This window comes from Salmo trutta, chromosome 22, assembly GCF_901001165.1.
Source record: "Salmo trutta chromosome 22, fSalTru1.1, whole genome shotgun sequence".
Taxonomy (NCBI): Eukaryota; Metazoa; Chordata; class Actinopteri; order Salmoniformes; family Salmonidae; genus Salmo; species Salmo trutta.
In genome coordinates this window covers 17,020,375-17,038,904 of record NC_042978.1, presented here as the reverse complement: position 1 = coordinate 17,038,904, position 18,530 = coordinate 17,020,375, and the positions used below count along the sequence as shown (strand labels likewise).

At 42.5% G+C, this 18,530-nt stretch overlaps 1 protein-coding gene across 11 annotated transcripts in view; it reads left to right on the top strand.

The window, feature by feature from the left end:
* LOC115158238 (CUGBP Elav-like family member 5) overlaps window positions 1–18,530 on the top strand; it is a 268,535-nt gene that overhangs the window by 232,591 nt on the left and 17,414 nt on the right. For 4 of the 11 annotated variants that reach the window (XM_029706940.1, XM_029706938.1, XM_029706939.1 and 1 more), the window contains exon 6: window positions 14,013–14,159. In XM_029706940.1, the coding sequence (XP_029562800.1) occupies window positions 14,013–14,159 (147 nt within the window). Of the gene's footprint in view, window positions 1–13,985; window positions 14,160–15,113; window positions 15,138–18,530 lie in introns of all 11 variants that reach the window. The other 7 variants (XM_029706930.1, XM_029706931.1, XM_029706929.1 and 4 more) reach the window with 3 other exon arrangements.

The following is an 18,530-nucleotide window of genomic DNA, read 5'->3' as shown; positions in this document are numbered from 1 at the left end:
AATATTGAACCACCAGCTTACATATGTTCTCATGTTCTGAGCAAGGAACTTAAACATTAGCTTTTTTACATGGCACATATTGCACTTTTACTTTCTTCTCCAACACTTTGTTTTTGCATTATTTAAACCAAATTGAACATGTTTCATTATTTATTTGAGGCTAAATAGATTTTATTTATGTATTATATTAAGTTAAAATAAAAGTGTTCATTGTTCATTCAGTATTGTTGTAATTGTCATTATTACAAATATATATATATATATATATATATGTAAAAATCGGTATCGGCTTTTTTTTTTTAATCGGCGTAGAAAAATCATAATCGGTCGACCTCTAATAAACGGTAAAACCAATATGTACGAAAATACCCTCAAATAAGGTGTCACCTTTTATTTGAGGGTATTTTCATACATATCGATTTTACCGTTTAGAAATGAATGCACTTTATGCATCTAGTCCCCCATTTGAGGGTGTCATAAGTGTAACCCTCTCACGAAAAGACTCGGATAGGTCAGCTTTATAATAATGGTGAAAAAGACATCTCAGTATTTTAACTTCTAAGATATTGACTCGCTAGGGGGAAAACGAGAGGCTAGGGATATTACTAAAAGATACAGTGGGGTCCGAAATTATTGCCACCCTTGATAAAGATGAGCAATAATAACTACACATATTAAATAATTCAAATACTGAGCTAGATTGTATAGTCAAACAATTGTGAAATTACACTGCTCAAAAAAATAAAGGGAACACTAAAATAACACATCCTAGATCTGAATGAATGAAATAATCTTATTAAATACTTTTATCTTTACATAGTTGAATGTGCTGACAACAAAAAATAATACATGGAAATCCAATTTATCAACCCATGGAGGTCTGGATTTGGAGTCACACTCAAAATTAAAGTGGAAAACCACACTACAGGCTGATCCAACTTTGATGTAATGTCCTTAAAACAAGTCAAAATTAGGCTCAGTAGTGTGTGTGGCCTCCACGTGCCTGTATGACCTCCCTACAACGCCTGGGCATGACCTCCCTACAACGCCTGGGCACACCTCCTGATGAGGTGGCGGATGGTCTCCCGAGGGATCTCCTCCCAGACCTGGACTAAAGCATCCGCCAACTCCTGGACAGTCTGTGGTGCAACGTGGCGTTGGTGGATGGAGCGAGACATGATGTCCCAGATGTGCCCAATTGGATTCAGGTCTGGGGAACGGGCGGGCCAGTCCATAGCATCAATGCCTTCCTCTTGCAGGAACTGCTGACACACTCCAGCTACATGAGGTCTAGCATTGTTTTGCATTAGGAGGAACCCAGGGCCAACCGCACCAGCATATGGTCTCACAAGGGGTCTGAGGATCTCATCTCGGTACCTAATGGCAGTCAGGCTACCTCTGGCGAGCACATGGAGGGCTGTGCGGCCCCCCAAAGAAATGCCACACCATGACTGACCCACCGCCAAACCGGTCATGCTGGAGGATGTTGCAGGCAGCAGAACGTTCTCCACGGCGTCTCCAGACTCTGTCACATCTATCACGTGTTCAGTGTGAACCTGCTTTCATCTGTGAAGAGCACAGGGCGCCAGTGGCGAATTTGCCAATCTTGGTGTTCTCTGGCAAATGCCAAACGTCCTGCATGGTGTTGGGCTGTAAGCACAACCCCCACCTGTGGACGTCGGGCCCTCATAGCACCCTCATGGAGTCTGTTTCTGACTGTTTGAGCAGACACATGCACATTTGTGGCCTGCTGGAGGTCATTTTGCAGGGCTCTGGCAGTGCTCCTCCTGCTCCTCCTTGCACAAAGGCGGAGGTAGCGGTCCTGCTGCTGGGTTGTTGCCCTCCTACGGCCTCCTCCACGTCTCCTGATGTACTGGCCTGTCTCCTGGTAGCGCCTCCATGCTCTGGACACTACGCTGACAGACACAGCAAACCTTCTTGCCACAGCTCGCATTGATGTGCCATCCTGGATGAGCTGCACTACCTGAGCCACTTGTGTGGGTTGTAGACTCTGTCTCATGCTACCACTAGAGGGAACGCACCGCCAGCATTCAAAAGTGACCAAAACATCAGCCAGGAAGCATAGGAACTGAGAAGTGGTCTGTGGTCCCCACCTGCAGAAACACTCCTTTATTGGGGGTGTCTTGCTAATTGCCTATAATTTCCACCTGTTGTCTATTCCATTTGCACAACAGCATGTGAAATTTATTGTCAATCAGTGTTGCTTCCTAAGTGGACAGTTTGATTTCACAGAAGTGTGATTGACTTGGAGTTACATTGTGTTGTTTAAGTGTTCCCTTTATTTTTTTGAGCAGTATATATTTTTTTATACTAATACAATTGCTCAGACAAAGAAATTGAGAAAAAAAGTATTACTTGTTAAACAAAAAAGGTAGGGGGTCAAAATTGACATCCCTAAAGATTTTTTTAACCTTTATTTAACTAGGCAAGGCAGTTAAGAACAAAATCTTTTTTACAATGACAGCCTACCGGGGAACAGTGGGTTAACTGCCTTGTTCAGGGGCAGAACAACAGATTTTTACCTTGTCAGCTCGGGGATTTTATCCACCAACCTTTCAGTAACTGGCCCAAAGCTCTAACCACTAGGCTACCTGCACAAATTCAAAAATGTCATATTTGGACCCATATTCCTAGCACACAATGTCCACATCAAGCTTGTGACTACAAACTTGTCGGGTACATTTGCAGTTCTTATTGGTTTTGTTTCAGATCATTTTGTGACCAACAGAAATTAATGGTAGATAATGTATTGTGTCATTTTGGAGTTACTTTTATTGTAAATAAGAATGGAATATGCTTGTAAACACTTATCCATTAATCTGGATGCTACCATGATTGCAGATAATCCTGAATTAATCGTGAATAATGATGATGTATTGGGGGGTTGATCTTTGACCCACTATAACTTTATCATTACGAGTGCACTCTTATAAAACTCAATAATTGAACACTGTTCATTTTAGCAAGATAAATTGGCACTGAAGGTATGATGAATGATCCAGTCAAATGAATGGAAACCCAATGTTACTTACCGTACCGAAGCAAACTACTGAAACAATAATTCCAGGGCCGATGCCTATTTGTAATCCATGGCAGAAAACGCCCTGCGTGCGATTGTAACGATGTCCTGTGTCATTGGAAGAAATCCCAACTCGTCTCGGAAGAAAGCAGCTCCCAATCCAACGAAATCTAGGCTAGTTTCCGTTGAAGCAACGATGGCTACACTCTCCACAGCAGGCGAATTCAGGTCAATTTGATATAGATGTTTAACTAGACTTTCTCTAGAATTGTAACAGGTAAATCAAATTAATCAACAGTCTGTTTGCTATAATGCAATTCATAATATCTTCAGATGTAAACGTTTAAACTCAACAAATAGCATCCTTCTCTCTTTCCTTCACATCTCGAGCAGCAACACCAGTTTAAGTGCTTTGCCACAACAAACCCAGAGTTCACGCGATTGGCCCAACAATGTAACATTGCTTCTCATTAGCTAAACCAAACCATGTTACTTTAGATTATTTGAAATGTAAAAATTAATATAATTAAGTGGATGGCACATCAAATAACTCTACCAAACAGTGCTTCTTAAATGAGTGACAAGTCATTTAATGTTAAGTCTGCACATGAAAGCAAAAACACCTCTCACCATTAGGAATAACGGGATGTTAGCATGTTGGGGGTATGATATTTATGCCTCTGTAACTTTCTCACTCATGAGAAGTGATTCCAAAATAATATTACACATTATTTACCATTCGTTGTGGCACAGCGGTCTAAGGCACTGCATCTCAGTACTAGAGGCATCACTACAGACTCTGGTTCAATTCCAGGCTGTATGAGAACTGGCTGTGATTGGGAGTCCCATATGGTGGTGCACAATTGGCCCAGCGTTGTTGGGTTTTGGCCGGGGTAGGCCATCATTGTAAATAAGGATTTGTTCTTAACTGACTTGCCTGGTTAAATAAATAAAATAAATCACAAACAAATACATCCATCAAGTTTGTAGAGTCACAAGCTTTATCTAGTCATTGCGTGCTAGGAATATGTGACCAAATACTAAACTTTTGACTAAATGTAATACACTATATAAGTGAATTTGAACAAAATCTAGGAATATGTGACCAAATACTAAACTTTTGACTAAATGTAATACACTATATAAGTGAATTTGAACAAAATCATTTCTAAACGGTACAACAGATATGTATAAAAATGCCCTCAAATAAAAGGTGAAATTCTGTGCTATCACCTCATATGAAACATTTGATCTCAAATCCAAAATGCTGGAGTATAGAACCAAATAAGTTTTATCTTCACTGTCCAAATAAATACGAGTGGCGCAGGGTGGTGGGAGGTGATGACAGGTCAGATGTGAGACCCTGACAGGCTCTCCATTCCATTCCAAGCACGCACGCCTCCTGCCTGGGCCTCGGCAGACCTCACATGGCTGAGGACGCAACACAATTAAAAATGTAAATGCTGGAGCTGTAAAGCAAATTGCTGGGATTCAGGAAGGCTGTGTCTGAGGGAAGTCCGGGGACAGAATAGGAGGGTCAGGAGTGCCGGAGAGTGCCGGAGAGTGCCGGAGAGCCGGGTTCATCTCCACCTGAGCTTAGGAAGGGATTGGTTCCACTTTAGACTGTGATGGAAACACTGTAGCTACAGTGCCTTGAGAAAGTATTCACACCCCTTGACTTTGTTGTGTTACAAAGTGGGATTAAAATTGATTTAATTTTCATTAATTGTCAACAATCTACATAAAATACTCTGTAATGTCAATACATGTTAGAATCACCTTTGGAAGCAGTTACAGCTGTGTCTTTCTGGGTAAGTCTCTAAGAGCTTTGCACACCTGGATTGTACAATATTTGGCCCAAATTCGTGAAGCAAAGTTGGTTGCTGATCATTGCTAGACAGCCATTTTTAAGTCTTGCCATACATTCTCATGCCGATTTAAATCGAAACTGCAACTAGGCCACTCAGGAACATTCAATGTCGTCTTGCTGACCAACTCCAATGTATATTTGGCCTTGTGTTTTAGGTTATTGTCTGTTGGAAAGCAGACTGATCCAGGTTTTCCTCTAGGATTTTGCCTGTGCTTAGCTCTATTCCGTTTCTTTTTATCCTAAAAAGCTCCCTAGTCCTTGACGATGACAAGCATACCCATAACATGATTGTCACGGTTGTCGTATGGATTGGACCAAAACGCAGCGGGAATATGTATACTCATCTTCTTTTTATTTTGAAGAAGGAGAAACTAAATACGTATACAAAAAAAGAACGAAACAGTCCTGTCAGGTGCAACAAACACTAAACAGGGACAACTACCCACAAAATCCCATAGAAAAAACACCCCTCTTAAATAGGACCTTCAATTAGAAGCAACGAGGAGCACCCAATAAACATCACATAGAAATAGACATACTAGAACTACATAGAAATAGACTAACAAAGAACATAGCCCAACAAACCCCGAAACACTCTAAAACAAACACCCCCTGCCACGTCCTGACCAAACTACAATAACAAATAACCCCTTATACTGGTCAGGACGTGACAATGATACAGCCACTACCATACTTTAAAATATGAAGAGTGGTACTCAGTGGTGTGTTGTGTTGTGTTGGATTTGCCACAAACTTAACGCTTTGTATTCAGGATAAAAATCAAATCAAATGTATTTATATAGCCTTCTTACATCAGCTGATATCACAAAGTGCTGTACAGAAACCCAGCCTAAAACCCCAAACAGCAAGCAATGCAGGTGTAGGAAAAAAAAGTACATTTCTTTGCCACATTTTTTCCCCATCTATTATTTTAGTGCCTTATTGCAAACAGGATGCATGTTTTGGAATATTTTTACTCCGTACAACCTTTCCTTCTTTTCACTCTGTCTTTTATGTTAGTATGGTGGGGTAACTACAATGTTGTTGATCCGTCCTCAGTTATCTCCTATCACAGCCATTAAACGCTGTTTCCTTCCTCTCCGTCAACTGAGTTAGGAAGGACACCTATATCTTTGTAGTGACTAGGTTTATTGATACACCAACAAAAGTGTAAAATTAATAACTTCACCATGCTCAAATGGATATTCAATGTCTGCTTTTTTTTTACCCATCTACAAATAGGTGCCCTTGTTTGCAAACCATAGGAAAACCTCCCTGGTCTTTGTGGTTGAATCTGTGTTTGAAATTCACTGCTTGACTTAGGGACCTTGCAGATAATTCAATGGTACTGTATGTGTGAGGTACAGAGATGTGGTAGTCAATTAAAAACCATGTTCAACCCTATTATTGCACCCAGAGGGAGTCCATGCTACGCATTATGTGACTTGTTAAGCACATTTTTACTCCCAAACTTATTTAGGTTTGCCATAACAAAAGGGTTGAGTACTTATTGATTCAAGACATTTCAGCTTTTCATTTTTAATGAATTTGTAAACATTTCCAAAATCATAATTCAGTGACACAAAATCTCGATGTAATACATTTTAAATGCAGGCTGTAACATAACAAAATGTGGAAAAAGTCAAGGGGTGTGAATACTTTCTGAAGGCGTCGTATCTGACAGGGAGCTATGCTAAGAGGAGAAAGTCAAAGCCCATATCTAAGTGTGATCTCGCTTTACACACACTATAAATATCATTTTTATGGAACGACAGCCAGTGTCACAGTAATAAAATGAGATGTCTCATGCATAGTTTAATGTTAGGAGGCTACTTCACATGGATGATATATCCATGTTTCTCGTCATTAAACAATGTGCTGTAATTATGTTTAACTTTATAGTTTCTTCATATTGTTCTATTGCTTATAAGATGTCATTTTTCCCTAGTGTCACTTCCCAAGCAATTTACATTCTAATCAGAGCCTAATGGATTACACTAATTTGTTATTTTACTAACCAAGCACTAAATATACAGTGTGTGTTATGTCATTCTCGGTGGTTACTTAGTGCAGATGAATGGGAATCAGTGTATCATAATGATAATGGAGACATGAAACTACACAATAGAAAGTTTAACACTGAACTCACTAAAGAATGATCTGGAAATAGCCACACAGCTGCGTATTCCTGTTGGAGTGAGTGGAGTAGGAACCAGGAACCTTTGTTCTAGTGACTAAGCCCCCGTTTGACTAAACCAAAGAGACAGGGACACCGCTAAGGCACTCGCCATGTGACACTTTGTTCTATTACAGGTTTTCTGAGTCGCAGCGGCTTATGTAAGATGACGGCAGGCGCAGGATAATTCAACCTTATTACCTTATTGCGAGGTAATGCGCAGAGACAGATGTGTAGAGTTAAGGCAATATCAAATATATAGCGTCGTTTGCAGCTTTATCTGGACCCTTCACTCGGGTTTGGAAAGGAACCAAGCCGGCCATGGCTGCAAAGGGAGCAGACTTCTCTTCTCTTTGAATCCCAGTCCTTTTTTTCCTATATTCCTGTGTAAGAACAGCTGCCCATTTTATTCCCACAGTTTTACTCCCTTTCCTGAATCCACTCTAGAGGCTCTGAGTCGGTGGGGATTCTGCCTGACACTTGGCAGCTTAAAATTTAATGAGACTTTTACTTCATAGTTCATCCACCTCTCTGCTTTGTACTGTGGAGAGAGAGATTCTACACCATGATATCTTGAAAGGCGCAATAGAGTAAATTGGGTAGACATGGGAACAAACATGGGAATGGACATGGAAAATAATGGTGTCAACAGCCACGCAAATCATAGACTGTTCTCTCTGCTACCGCAAAGCAAGCAGTAGTCGATGCACCAAGTCTGGAACCAACAAGAACCTGAACAGCCTCTACCCCCAAGCCCCCCTACCCGGACTATCTGCATAGACCCTTTTTGCACTAACTTTTTTGACTCATCACATACACTGCTGTTACTGTTTATGATCTATCCTGTTGCCTAGTCACTTTTACCTCTACACATGGACTCGGCACTGGTACTCCCTGTATATAGCCAAGTTATCATTACTCATTGTGTATTTATTCATTGTGTTATTGTTTTTCGATAGTTTTTCTATTTTTCACTCTGCACTGTTGGGAAGGGCCCGTGAATAAGCATTTCACTGTTAGTCGACACCTGTCGTTTATAAAGCATGTGACAAATACAATTTGATGTTGGCACATAAAGAGAATGGCTTGTATGATGACTAAAACAAAAATAAAGAGCTCGTGCCTGGAGCGACTGTCATTTCCACAGAGGAGAGAGAGGGGGTTAGTAGGGAGTCATCCAGATATGTTTAACCTTTCCACCTTTCATATTAGAGGCTGAGAGTGTGGTGCAGTGGCATGATGGCTGCTAGTAAATCCACTGTAAGTCTTCCAGGGACTCTGAAGATCCTGGAGTTCATGCAGCAATTTGAAGGTGCCGAGGCACTGCCGGAGCTCTGGGTTCACACAGAATCCACCCTGATCAATACAACCAATCTGGGAGAGCCAATAGCTGGGCAGAGACACAGACCTCAATCTGGATAGAATAGGAGAGAACAGAACAGGAGACAGACTAGGCGCTGCATTGGCATTGTACTCACACGCTCAATCCACAATTAACCACACTTCCATATGCAAGCACACTCCAGACTGCTTGACAGAACAGGAAGGAGCTCGGGCTGCAGCGTCCTCTCTCTGCATTGCTCGCAGACAACTTAATACCTTCAGATTATAAATTCCAACCCTGCCCAAGAACCTGGGAGCCTGAGCAGGAGAGGAAACGCACCATGAGTCTCATTATCAAACCAGCTAGTCCTTTAATAGCTTTTTTAGTGCTGTGGGGTAGAATATTCACTGTTTACCACTGCTGCACATTCCTGTATTGCAGTCCCGCGTCCCTTCTCCCAGACTCGCCTAAAGGTATAACCATAATAATGTTAAAGGAACAGATAGTAAAAGCTGGACAGACACAACACAAGGCCCTTCTACCAGAATGACTGGGCTGTGTAACCCTGTATGGACTCTCACTCCAGATTAAGGACTGTGGGTCTGGAGAGGAGATGAGGGGGAGGACGAGTGTGTGTTCCCTCTTTCAGATGTTTTACCCTCGCCCTACTACCTAGGAGCGCATGCACTTCATTGTTAAGTCATAATGTGCACTTAATAAGGAGGGGCCTAATGTGGTGCCGGTGGTGAGGAGAGGCAGCTTTGTGAGGCCGTGCACTTATGGCCAGCCAGCCGTCAGGGGAAGATGGGATAAGGGGATAGTGAAAAGACAGGGAACATAGAGGAGGTAGAAGAAGAAAAAAAAAATCTTCCACTCCACTGACTATCTTTTAGCATCTCTGGCAACCTGCAAATCACACCTACATAAGCAGAGAGCCAAGCCCCGAGCCAAATTGTTAAGCGTGGAAATTAAATGTGATTGACACATTTTCAACCCCCTCAGCGGCTGAATTTAGAGAGAGATGGGGAGAGAGAGAGAGAGAGAGAGAGAGAGAGAGAGAGAGCGATGGGGATAGAGAGAGAGAGAGAGAGAGAGCGAGAGAGAGAGAAAAATAAAAAACTTCCTCACCTCCCCAATGTGTAGTTGGGAGCCTAGGGAACAGTATCCCCACTGCGGCTCACCACACAACCTCCCGACCACCCCCCCAGTCCCTCAAAGCCCAAACACCTCCCAGCTGGCTCCCGAGCCCTACCCAACCCCCACCGCCACTCGCTGCTATTATTGACAATCTCACATCAATTTCAGGGAGCCTCTTATCTCAAATGACGCACAACCTTTCTACACTGTCAGATCAGAGTAATATTTTGGCCTTTTATAGGGATCGATTGGGCAGTTTTGGGGGGGCAGGGGGAGGCAAGGCTGAGCGAATGAAAGGTCAAATGTAGCGCTAAATCATTTGAAGATTCTTAATGAATGGTGTGTGGCAGACGCACCTGCTGGTTAGAGAGAGAGAGAGAGAGAGAGAGAGAGAGAGAGGAGAGAGAGAGAGACAGAGAGAGAGACAGAGAGAGAGACAGAGAGAGAGACAGAGAGAGAGAGAGAGACACACCAAGGTCAATAAGTGCTTACTGGTTGGTGCCCATGCCAATCTTAGCCCCTCCATCTTAAATAATCATATGTCGCTTGTTTTGGAACCTTTCTTGAATGGCTGGACCAAGGTTAAACCCCAAGTAAAAACTTTCTTGAATGGCTGGACCAAGATTAAACCCCAAGTAAAAACTTTCTTGGAAAAAGAGTGAACTATGTATTAATGCACAATATACTTGTTTGGCCTAAATGACATGGCATTATAAATAGATGGAAGGTTTATGGTTGTATCTGAAAAGAGGGCATTACAGATAGAAGTAGACCTGGTTGATATGACTCTACATACCTACTTATGTATGCAGACCGCAAACACACAGACACAATATCATCAATAAGACAAATGTCCAATCATGTAGTATCTGGAATGCTATAAAACTGTGAGCTTGATGTTTCGACGAGAGGAGCTTTCTAATATTGATGTTAACAACAGGCCTAATGTCAAATGAGCAGTGTATACTGACAAATTAAACCATCCAATCACATTATCATGCATGACTTGTTTCAGACTTGATCATTTAACTCGAGTTCATTATCTAAACATATACTGACGTGATCAAATTTGTTGGGACCCCTCCACCAAAAAACCAAGCATGCACAATTTTCTCTGAAATAACTTGAAACTGACAAAAGTAATTGGCATCCACCATTGTTTATTCCATATTTGATAGAAATCAGACATTGCTTTTGATTTTTTTATTCAACATAATATCGGAAATAATTAAACAAATGAAAATGGCATGAACAAAAATGATGGGACCCTCAAGCTAATATTTTGTTGCACAACCTTTAGAGGCAATCACTGAAATCAAACGTTTTCTGTAGCTCTTAATGAGACTTCTGCACCTGTTAACAGGTAGTTTGGCCCACTCTTCCTGAGCAAACTGCTCCAGCTGTCTCAGGTTTGATGGGCGCCTTCTCCAGACTGCAAGTTTCAGCGCTTTCCATAGATGTTCGATAGGATTCAGATCAGGACTCATAGAAGACCACTTCAGAATAGTCCAATGTTTTGTTCGTATCCATTCTTGGGTGCTTTTAGCTGTGTGTTTTGGGTCATTATCCTGTTGGAGGACCCATGACCTGCGACTGAGACAGAGCTTTCTGACACTGGGCAGTACGTTTCACTCCAGAATACCTTGATAGTCTTGAGATTTCATTGTGCCCTGCACAGATTCAAGGCAACCTGTGCCAGGCGCAGCCCCAAAACATAACCCAGCCTCCTCCATGTTTCACTGTAGGTATGGTGTTCTTTTCTTTGAAAGCTTCATATTTGCGTCTGTGAACATAGAGCTGATGTGACTGGCCAAAAAGCTCCAGTTTTGACTCATCTGTCCAAAGGACATTCTCCCAGAAGGATTGTGGCTTGTCAATATGCATTTTAACAAGTTCCAGTCTGGCTTTTTTATGTTTTTCTTTCAAAAGTGAAGTCCTCCTGGGTCTTCTTCCATGAAGGCCACTTAAACTCAAAAAGCCACAAATGTCCGATCAGAAACTGACGTACCTTCACCTTGGAGTTCGGCTTGTATCTCTTTGGCAGTTATCCTTCGTTCTTTTTCTACCGTTCGCACTCTCCTTCTGTTCAATCTGGGGTCGATTTTCCTCTTATGGCCGCGCCCAGGGAGGTTGGCTACAGTTCCATGGACCTTAAACTTGTTAATAATATTTGCAACTGTTGTCACAGGAACATCAAGCTGCTTGAAGATGGTTTTGTAGCCTTTACCTTCACCATGCTTGTCTATTATTTTCTTTCTGATCTCCTCAGACAAATCTCTGCTTTGCTTTCTCTGGTCCATGTTCAGTGTGGTGCACACAATGATACCAAACAGCACAGTGACTACTTTTCTCCATTTAAATAGGCTGAATGACCGATCGATCACAAGATTGGAGACGTGTGATACTAATTAAACAAACAAATTAGTTTGAAATATCACTATAATCCAATTATTTATTATATTTTCTAAGGGGTACCAACAAATGTGTCCAGGCCATTTTAGAATCTCTTTGTAGAATATGCAATAATTCATCTCTTTTCACAGCTTCTGTGCTTTATTCTATGACATACCAAAGGCATGCAAGTATACGTGATAAAATAGCTTTTAATTTCATCACTTTTCAGGAGAAATTAAGCATTATTTCAATGAGCTGTAAGGGTACCAACAAATTTGAGCATGTCTGTATATATGGTTGAAATCGGAGGTTTACATACACTTAGGTTGGAGTCATTAAAACTCGTTTTTCAACCACTCCACAAATTTCTTGTTAACAAACTATAGTTTTGGCAAGTCGGTTAGGACATCTACTTTGTGCATGACACAAGTCATTTTTCCAACAATTGTTTACAGACAGATTATTTCACTTATAATTCACTATATCACAATCCCAGTGGGTCAGAAGTTTACATACACTAAGTTGACTGTGCCTTTAAACAGCTAGGAAAATTGGCTTTAGAAGTTTCTGATAGGCTAATTGACATAATTTGAGTCAATTGGAGGTGTACCTGTGGATGCATTTCAAGGCCTACCTTCAAACTCAGTGCCTCTTTGCTTGACATCATGGTAAAATCAAAAGAAATCAGCTAAGACCTCCATCGTAGACCTCCACAAGTCTGGTTCATCCTTGTGAGAAATTTCCAAACGCCTGAAGGTACCACGTTCATCTGTACAAACAATAGTACGCAAGTATAAACACCATGGGACCACGCAGCTGTCATACCGCTCAGGAAGGAGACGCATTCTGTCTCCTAGAGATGAACGTACTTTGGTGTGAAAAGTGCAAAGCAATCCCACAACAACAGCAAAAGACCTTGTGAAGATGCTGGAGGAAACAGGTACAAAAGTATCTATATCCACAGTAAACGAGTCCTATATTCACATAACCTGAAAGGCCGCTCAGCAAGGAAGAAGCCGCTGCTCCAAAACCGCCATAAAAAAGCCAGACTATGGTTTGCAACCGCACATGGGGACAAAGATCATACTTTTTGGAGAAATGTCCTCTGGTCTGATGAAACAAAAATAGAACTGTTTGGCCATAATGACCATCATTATGTTTGGAGGAAAAAGGGGGAGGCTTGCAAGCCGAAGAACACCATCCCAACCGTGAAGCACGGGGGTGGCAGCATCATGTTGTGGGGGTGCTTTGCTGCAGGACGTACTGGTGCACTTCACAAAATAGATGGCATCATGAGGGAGGAAAATTATGTGGATATATTGAAGCAACATCTCAAGACATCGGACAGGAAGTTAAAGCTTGGTCGCAAATGGGTCTTCCAAATGAACATTGACCCCAAGCATACTTCCAAAGTTGTGGCAAAATGGCTTAAAGACAACAAAGTCAAGGTATTGGAGTGTCCATCACAAAGCTCTGACCTCAATCCTATAGAATGTTTGTGGGAAGAACTGAAAAAGCGTGTGCGAGCAAGGAGGCCTACAAACCCGACTCAGTTACACCAGCTCTGTCAGGAGGAATGGGCCAAAATTCACCCAACTTATTGTGGGAAGCTTGTGGGACGCTACCTGAAACGTTTGACCCAAGTTAAACAATTTAGGCAATGCAAAAGGCAATGCAACCAAATACTAATTGAGTGTATGTGAACTTCTGACCCTCTGGGAATGTGATGAAAGAAATAAAAGCTGAAATAAATCTCTCTCTACTATTATTCTGACGTTTCAAATTCTTAAAATAAAGTGGTGATCCTAACTGACCTAAGACAGGGACTTTTTACTAGGATTAAATGTCAGGATTTGTGAAAAACGGCGTTTAAATGTATTTGGCTAAGGTGTATGTAAACTTCCAACTTCAACTGTCATAGCCAACAGTGACTGACTATGTGGCATGTTATGTTGATGATGATGTTGATACACTAACTTCTGTGTGGAGGCGTTGCGGACAGAGGAGGGTTGGTTGGTTAAGTGTGCGGTCCCTCTCTCCTCAGAACGGCTCCGATTCTCTCCCCCCCCAGGGCGCGTCCTCCAGCCTGGTGGTGAAGTTTGCCGACACCGACAAGGAGCGCACCATCCGCCGCATGCAGCAGATGGTGGGCCAGTTTGGCATCTTCAACCCAGCCATCGCCCTTCCCTTCAGCACCTACAGTACCTACGCACATGCAGTGAGTTAACTAGCACAACCCCCAACCCTCCGTACCCCTCTGACCCCACCAACACCATCCACACACGCAGTGAGTTAACTAGCACAACCCTCAACATTTCGTATCCCTCTTACCCCTCCCCCAACCCCCAGCTATCTGTATCCCTCTTACCCCCCAACACCCCTGAGGGCAGAGCACCGTACACACACGGCAGACCCCAGGCTCTTTGATGAGCTCACCCAGCCCACGCTGCTTTTCCCACTGCCCTTTCGTCTCCCCGGGGCCCCGGAGCTGCACCAGGGGCCAGAGATGACTCCGAATATTCCATAGGAACCTTATCTCCACACAAACCTCTTTAGCCTGCATACAGAGTTACTGCCGTTTGAAGGGAGCTGAAATGGAATGAAGAAAAGGGTTCCGTCCGCCAGCGATAAATACCTAAACCTCAGTCACATCAGACTGCAGAAATATACACAGTATGTATATATTTATAAAATAACGGAATTCTTTATTTATTTACTTTGCACACACGGGCAGATTTTATTTTTTATTCTCTAAATGCCAGGATTAATTGTTGAGGCTGCCCAGGTCTCGGGGGCTTATTCATTTCCCTCATTTTCTTATCACAGGCATGGTGGCCAGTATGAAAAGTGCAAATTGACCATCCCAGAGTAATTGCGAGGCCATCTCTGTCCTCTCTCCAGTAAAACTCCTGCCTTCATTACAATTCATGAAATGCAGCCCATCCCCAGGAAATGTGGAGAAATGCTAATGTTTCAGGAGTGGTGGAGGCGGTGGTGGTCTGCTGGGAGAGCATTGTGTCCTGCTCAGGTTGGCCATGACTCTTATTTACTGTGGCAGAGCCCCACGCACAGCGTCAAACACACTACACTACGCATTCAGACAACGCACAGACAGCTACACACTCTGTCACCAAGTCTATGCCACACAACAACATGTGTCTTGTTTTTCCAGGCACTGCTGCAGCATGACAATGAGGTGGGTACATGCCAATCCATTGCTAAAGTTTTGTGAATGGTAGTTTCTAGTCATGTTATAGATATTTGATCATTCTAGTTATTTATTAGTTATTCATTTACAGTCATTATAGTTATTGGAAGTAAAAAAAAAGTGGCATTTATGTATACAATTGGTCAAATTATATTTTTTCAAGACTACAGTGACTGGTACCATTGTAAGTGAAATTCACCATGAGATATGAATCATACTGTATATTGTAATGCTTTGAGGTTGTACAACGTTCTGTTATGAGATCATTTCAACCCTCAGGTATGTTGTAATGAATGTATAGCCTACAGCTAGTTTTGTTTTATTCCACTATATACATTATATCTAATGAATTCCATTACTTGTAATGTACTTTCATTTGGCACAGGAACAATGTCATTTTTCTTCAGTGTTGGGTTTCCACTTATGCAGTTTTGATTGAATACCAGACACAGAAACTTAGATGCTTATTGCAGCATGTGACAGCCTTTGCTCTCTATTGGGTTGGAATTAACTGCAACAGAGTGATATACCTTAAATGTTTCTTTACTCTATGAAAAACTATTATACCCTCCCCAAGAACAAAACCCACAATGACACAGAATGACTATCTCAAAAGCCCCTTTTGAGCAAAAAGCCAAGGCTTGCTTTTTCAAACAGAAATTTGCTTCGTGCAACTCCAACTCTAAAAAGTTCTGGGACATTGTAAAGTCCATGGAGAATAAGAACACCTCCTCCCAACTGCCCACTGCACTGAGGATAGGAAACTCTGTCACCACCGATAAGCCCACTATAATTGAGAATTTCAATAAGCATTTTTCTACGGCTGGCCATGCTTTCCACCTAACTACCCCTACTGCATTCAACAGCACTGCACCCCCCACAGCTACTCGCCCAAGCCTCCCCCATTTCTCCTTCTCCCAAATCCATTCAGCTGATGTTCTGAAAGAGCTGCAAAATCTGGACCCCTACAAATCAGCTGGGCTTGACAATCTGGACCCTTTCTTTCTAAAATTATCTGCCGAAATTATTGCAACCCCTATTACTAGCCTGTTCAACCTCTCTTTCGTGTCGTCTGAGATTCCCATAGATTGGAAAGCAGCTGCTGTCATCCCCCTCTTCAAAGGAGGTGACACTCTTGACCCAAGTTGCTACAGACCTATATCCATCCTACCCTGCCTTTCTAAGGTCTTCGAAAGCCAAGTCAACAAACAGATTACCGACTATTTTGAATCCCACCGCACCCTCTCCGCTATGCAATCTGGTTTCAGAGCTGGTCATGGGTGCACCTCAGCCACGCTCAAGGTCCTAAACGACATCGTAACCGCCATCGATAAGAAACATTACTGTGCTGCCGTATTCATTGACCTGGCCAAAGCTTTTGACTCTGTTAATCACCACATCCTCATCGGCAGACTTAGTAGCCTTGGTTTCTCAAACGATTGCGTCGCCTGGTTCACCAACTACTTCTCTGACAGAGTTCAGTGTGTCAAATCGGAGGGCCTACTGTCTGGACCTCTGGCAGTCTCTATGGGGGTACCACAGGGTTCAATTCTTGGGCCAACTCTTTTCTCTGTATACATAAATGATGTCGCTCTTGCTGCTGGTGAATCTCTGATCCACCTCTACGCAGACGACACCATTCTGTATACTTCTGGCCCTTCTTTGGACACTGTGTTAACAACCCTCCAGACGAGCTTCAATGCCATTCAACTCTCCTTCCGTGGTCTCCAACTGCTCCTAAACACAAGTAAAACTAAATGCATGCTCTTCAACCGATCGCTGCCTGCACCTGCCCGCCCATCCAGCATAACTTCTCTCTAACGGTTCTAACAACTACAAATACCTAGGTGTCTGGTTAGACTGTAAACTCTCCTTCCAGACTCACATCAATCATCTCCAATCCAAAGTGAAATCTAGAATTGGCTTCCTATTTCGCAACAAAGCATCCTTCACTCATGCTGCCAAACATACCCTCGTAAAACTGACCATCCTACCAATCCTCGACTTCGGCGATGTCATTTACAAAATAGCCTCCAATACCCTACTCAACAAGCTGGATGCAGTCTATCACAGTGCCATCCGTTTTGTCACCAAAGCCCCATATACAACCCACCACTGCGACCTGTATGCTCTCGTTGGCTGGCCTTCACTTCATCATCGTCGCCAAACACATTGGCTCCAGGTCATCTACAAGACCCTGCTAGGTAAAGTCCCCCCTTATCTCCGCTCACTGGTCACCATAGCAGCACCCACCTGTAGCACGCGCTCCAGCAGGTATATCTCTCTGGTCACCCCTAAAGCCAACTCCTCCTTTGGTCGTCTCTCCTTCCAGTTCTCAGCTGCCAATGATTGGAACGAACTACAAAAATCTCTAAAACTGGAAACACTTATCTCCCTCACTAGCTTTAAGCACCAGCTGTCAGAGCAGCTCACAGATCTCTGCACCTGTACATAGCCCATCTTTAATTGAGCCCAAACTACTACCTTTTCCCCTACTGTATTTATTTATTTAATTTATTTTGCTCCTTTGCACCATATTATTTATATTTTAACTTTTAACTTTCTTCAAACTACAAATCTACCATTCCAGTGTTTTTTCTTGCCATACTTTATTTGCTTTGCCACCATGGCATTTTTTTGCCTTTACCTCCATTATCTCACATCATTTGCTCACATTGTATATAGTCTTATTTTTTCTACTGCATCATTGATTGTATGTTGTTTTACTCCATGTGTAACTCTGTGTTTTTGTATGTTGTCGAACTGCTTTGCTTTATCTTGGCCAGGTCGCAATTGTAAATGAGAACTTGTTCTCAACTTGCCTACCTGGTTAAATAAAGGTGAAAAAAACATGTACCAGTGGAGGCTGCTGAGGGGAGGACGGCTCATAATATTGTCTGGAACGGAGTCAACCATATGGAAACCACGTTTCATGTGTTTGATACCATTCCAGGCATAATTTTGAGCTGTCTTCTCTTCAGCAGCCTCCACTGATATGTACTCCTCCAGCCATATGTTTACCAGTGTATATATAGCTAGCAGGGTATGGAATACAGACATCTACAGGGACGGTATATATCCACAGTACAGTAAATGGCAAATTCAAAGAGCTACTTCACAAATACAGCAGTGGATAGGATTATAGAGTTGAGCTGACAGCCCGTAAATTGGATTTTAGTCAATCCAGGAGAGGGGGGGGGGGGGGGGGGGTGAACACAAATTGTAGGGGTACAACACTGACAAAAATGAGCAAAATGCCGTTTTCAAGATAGACACAGCACAGCACTGTTCTGACAGACAACATCCCATTTGCAAACGTGATTTCACGAAACACAAGGAGGGAGGAAGTTATTCCCATACCATTCCAAAGAGCTGATAATA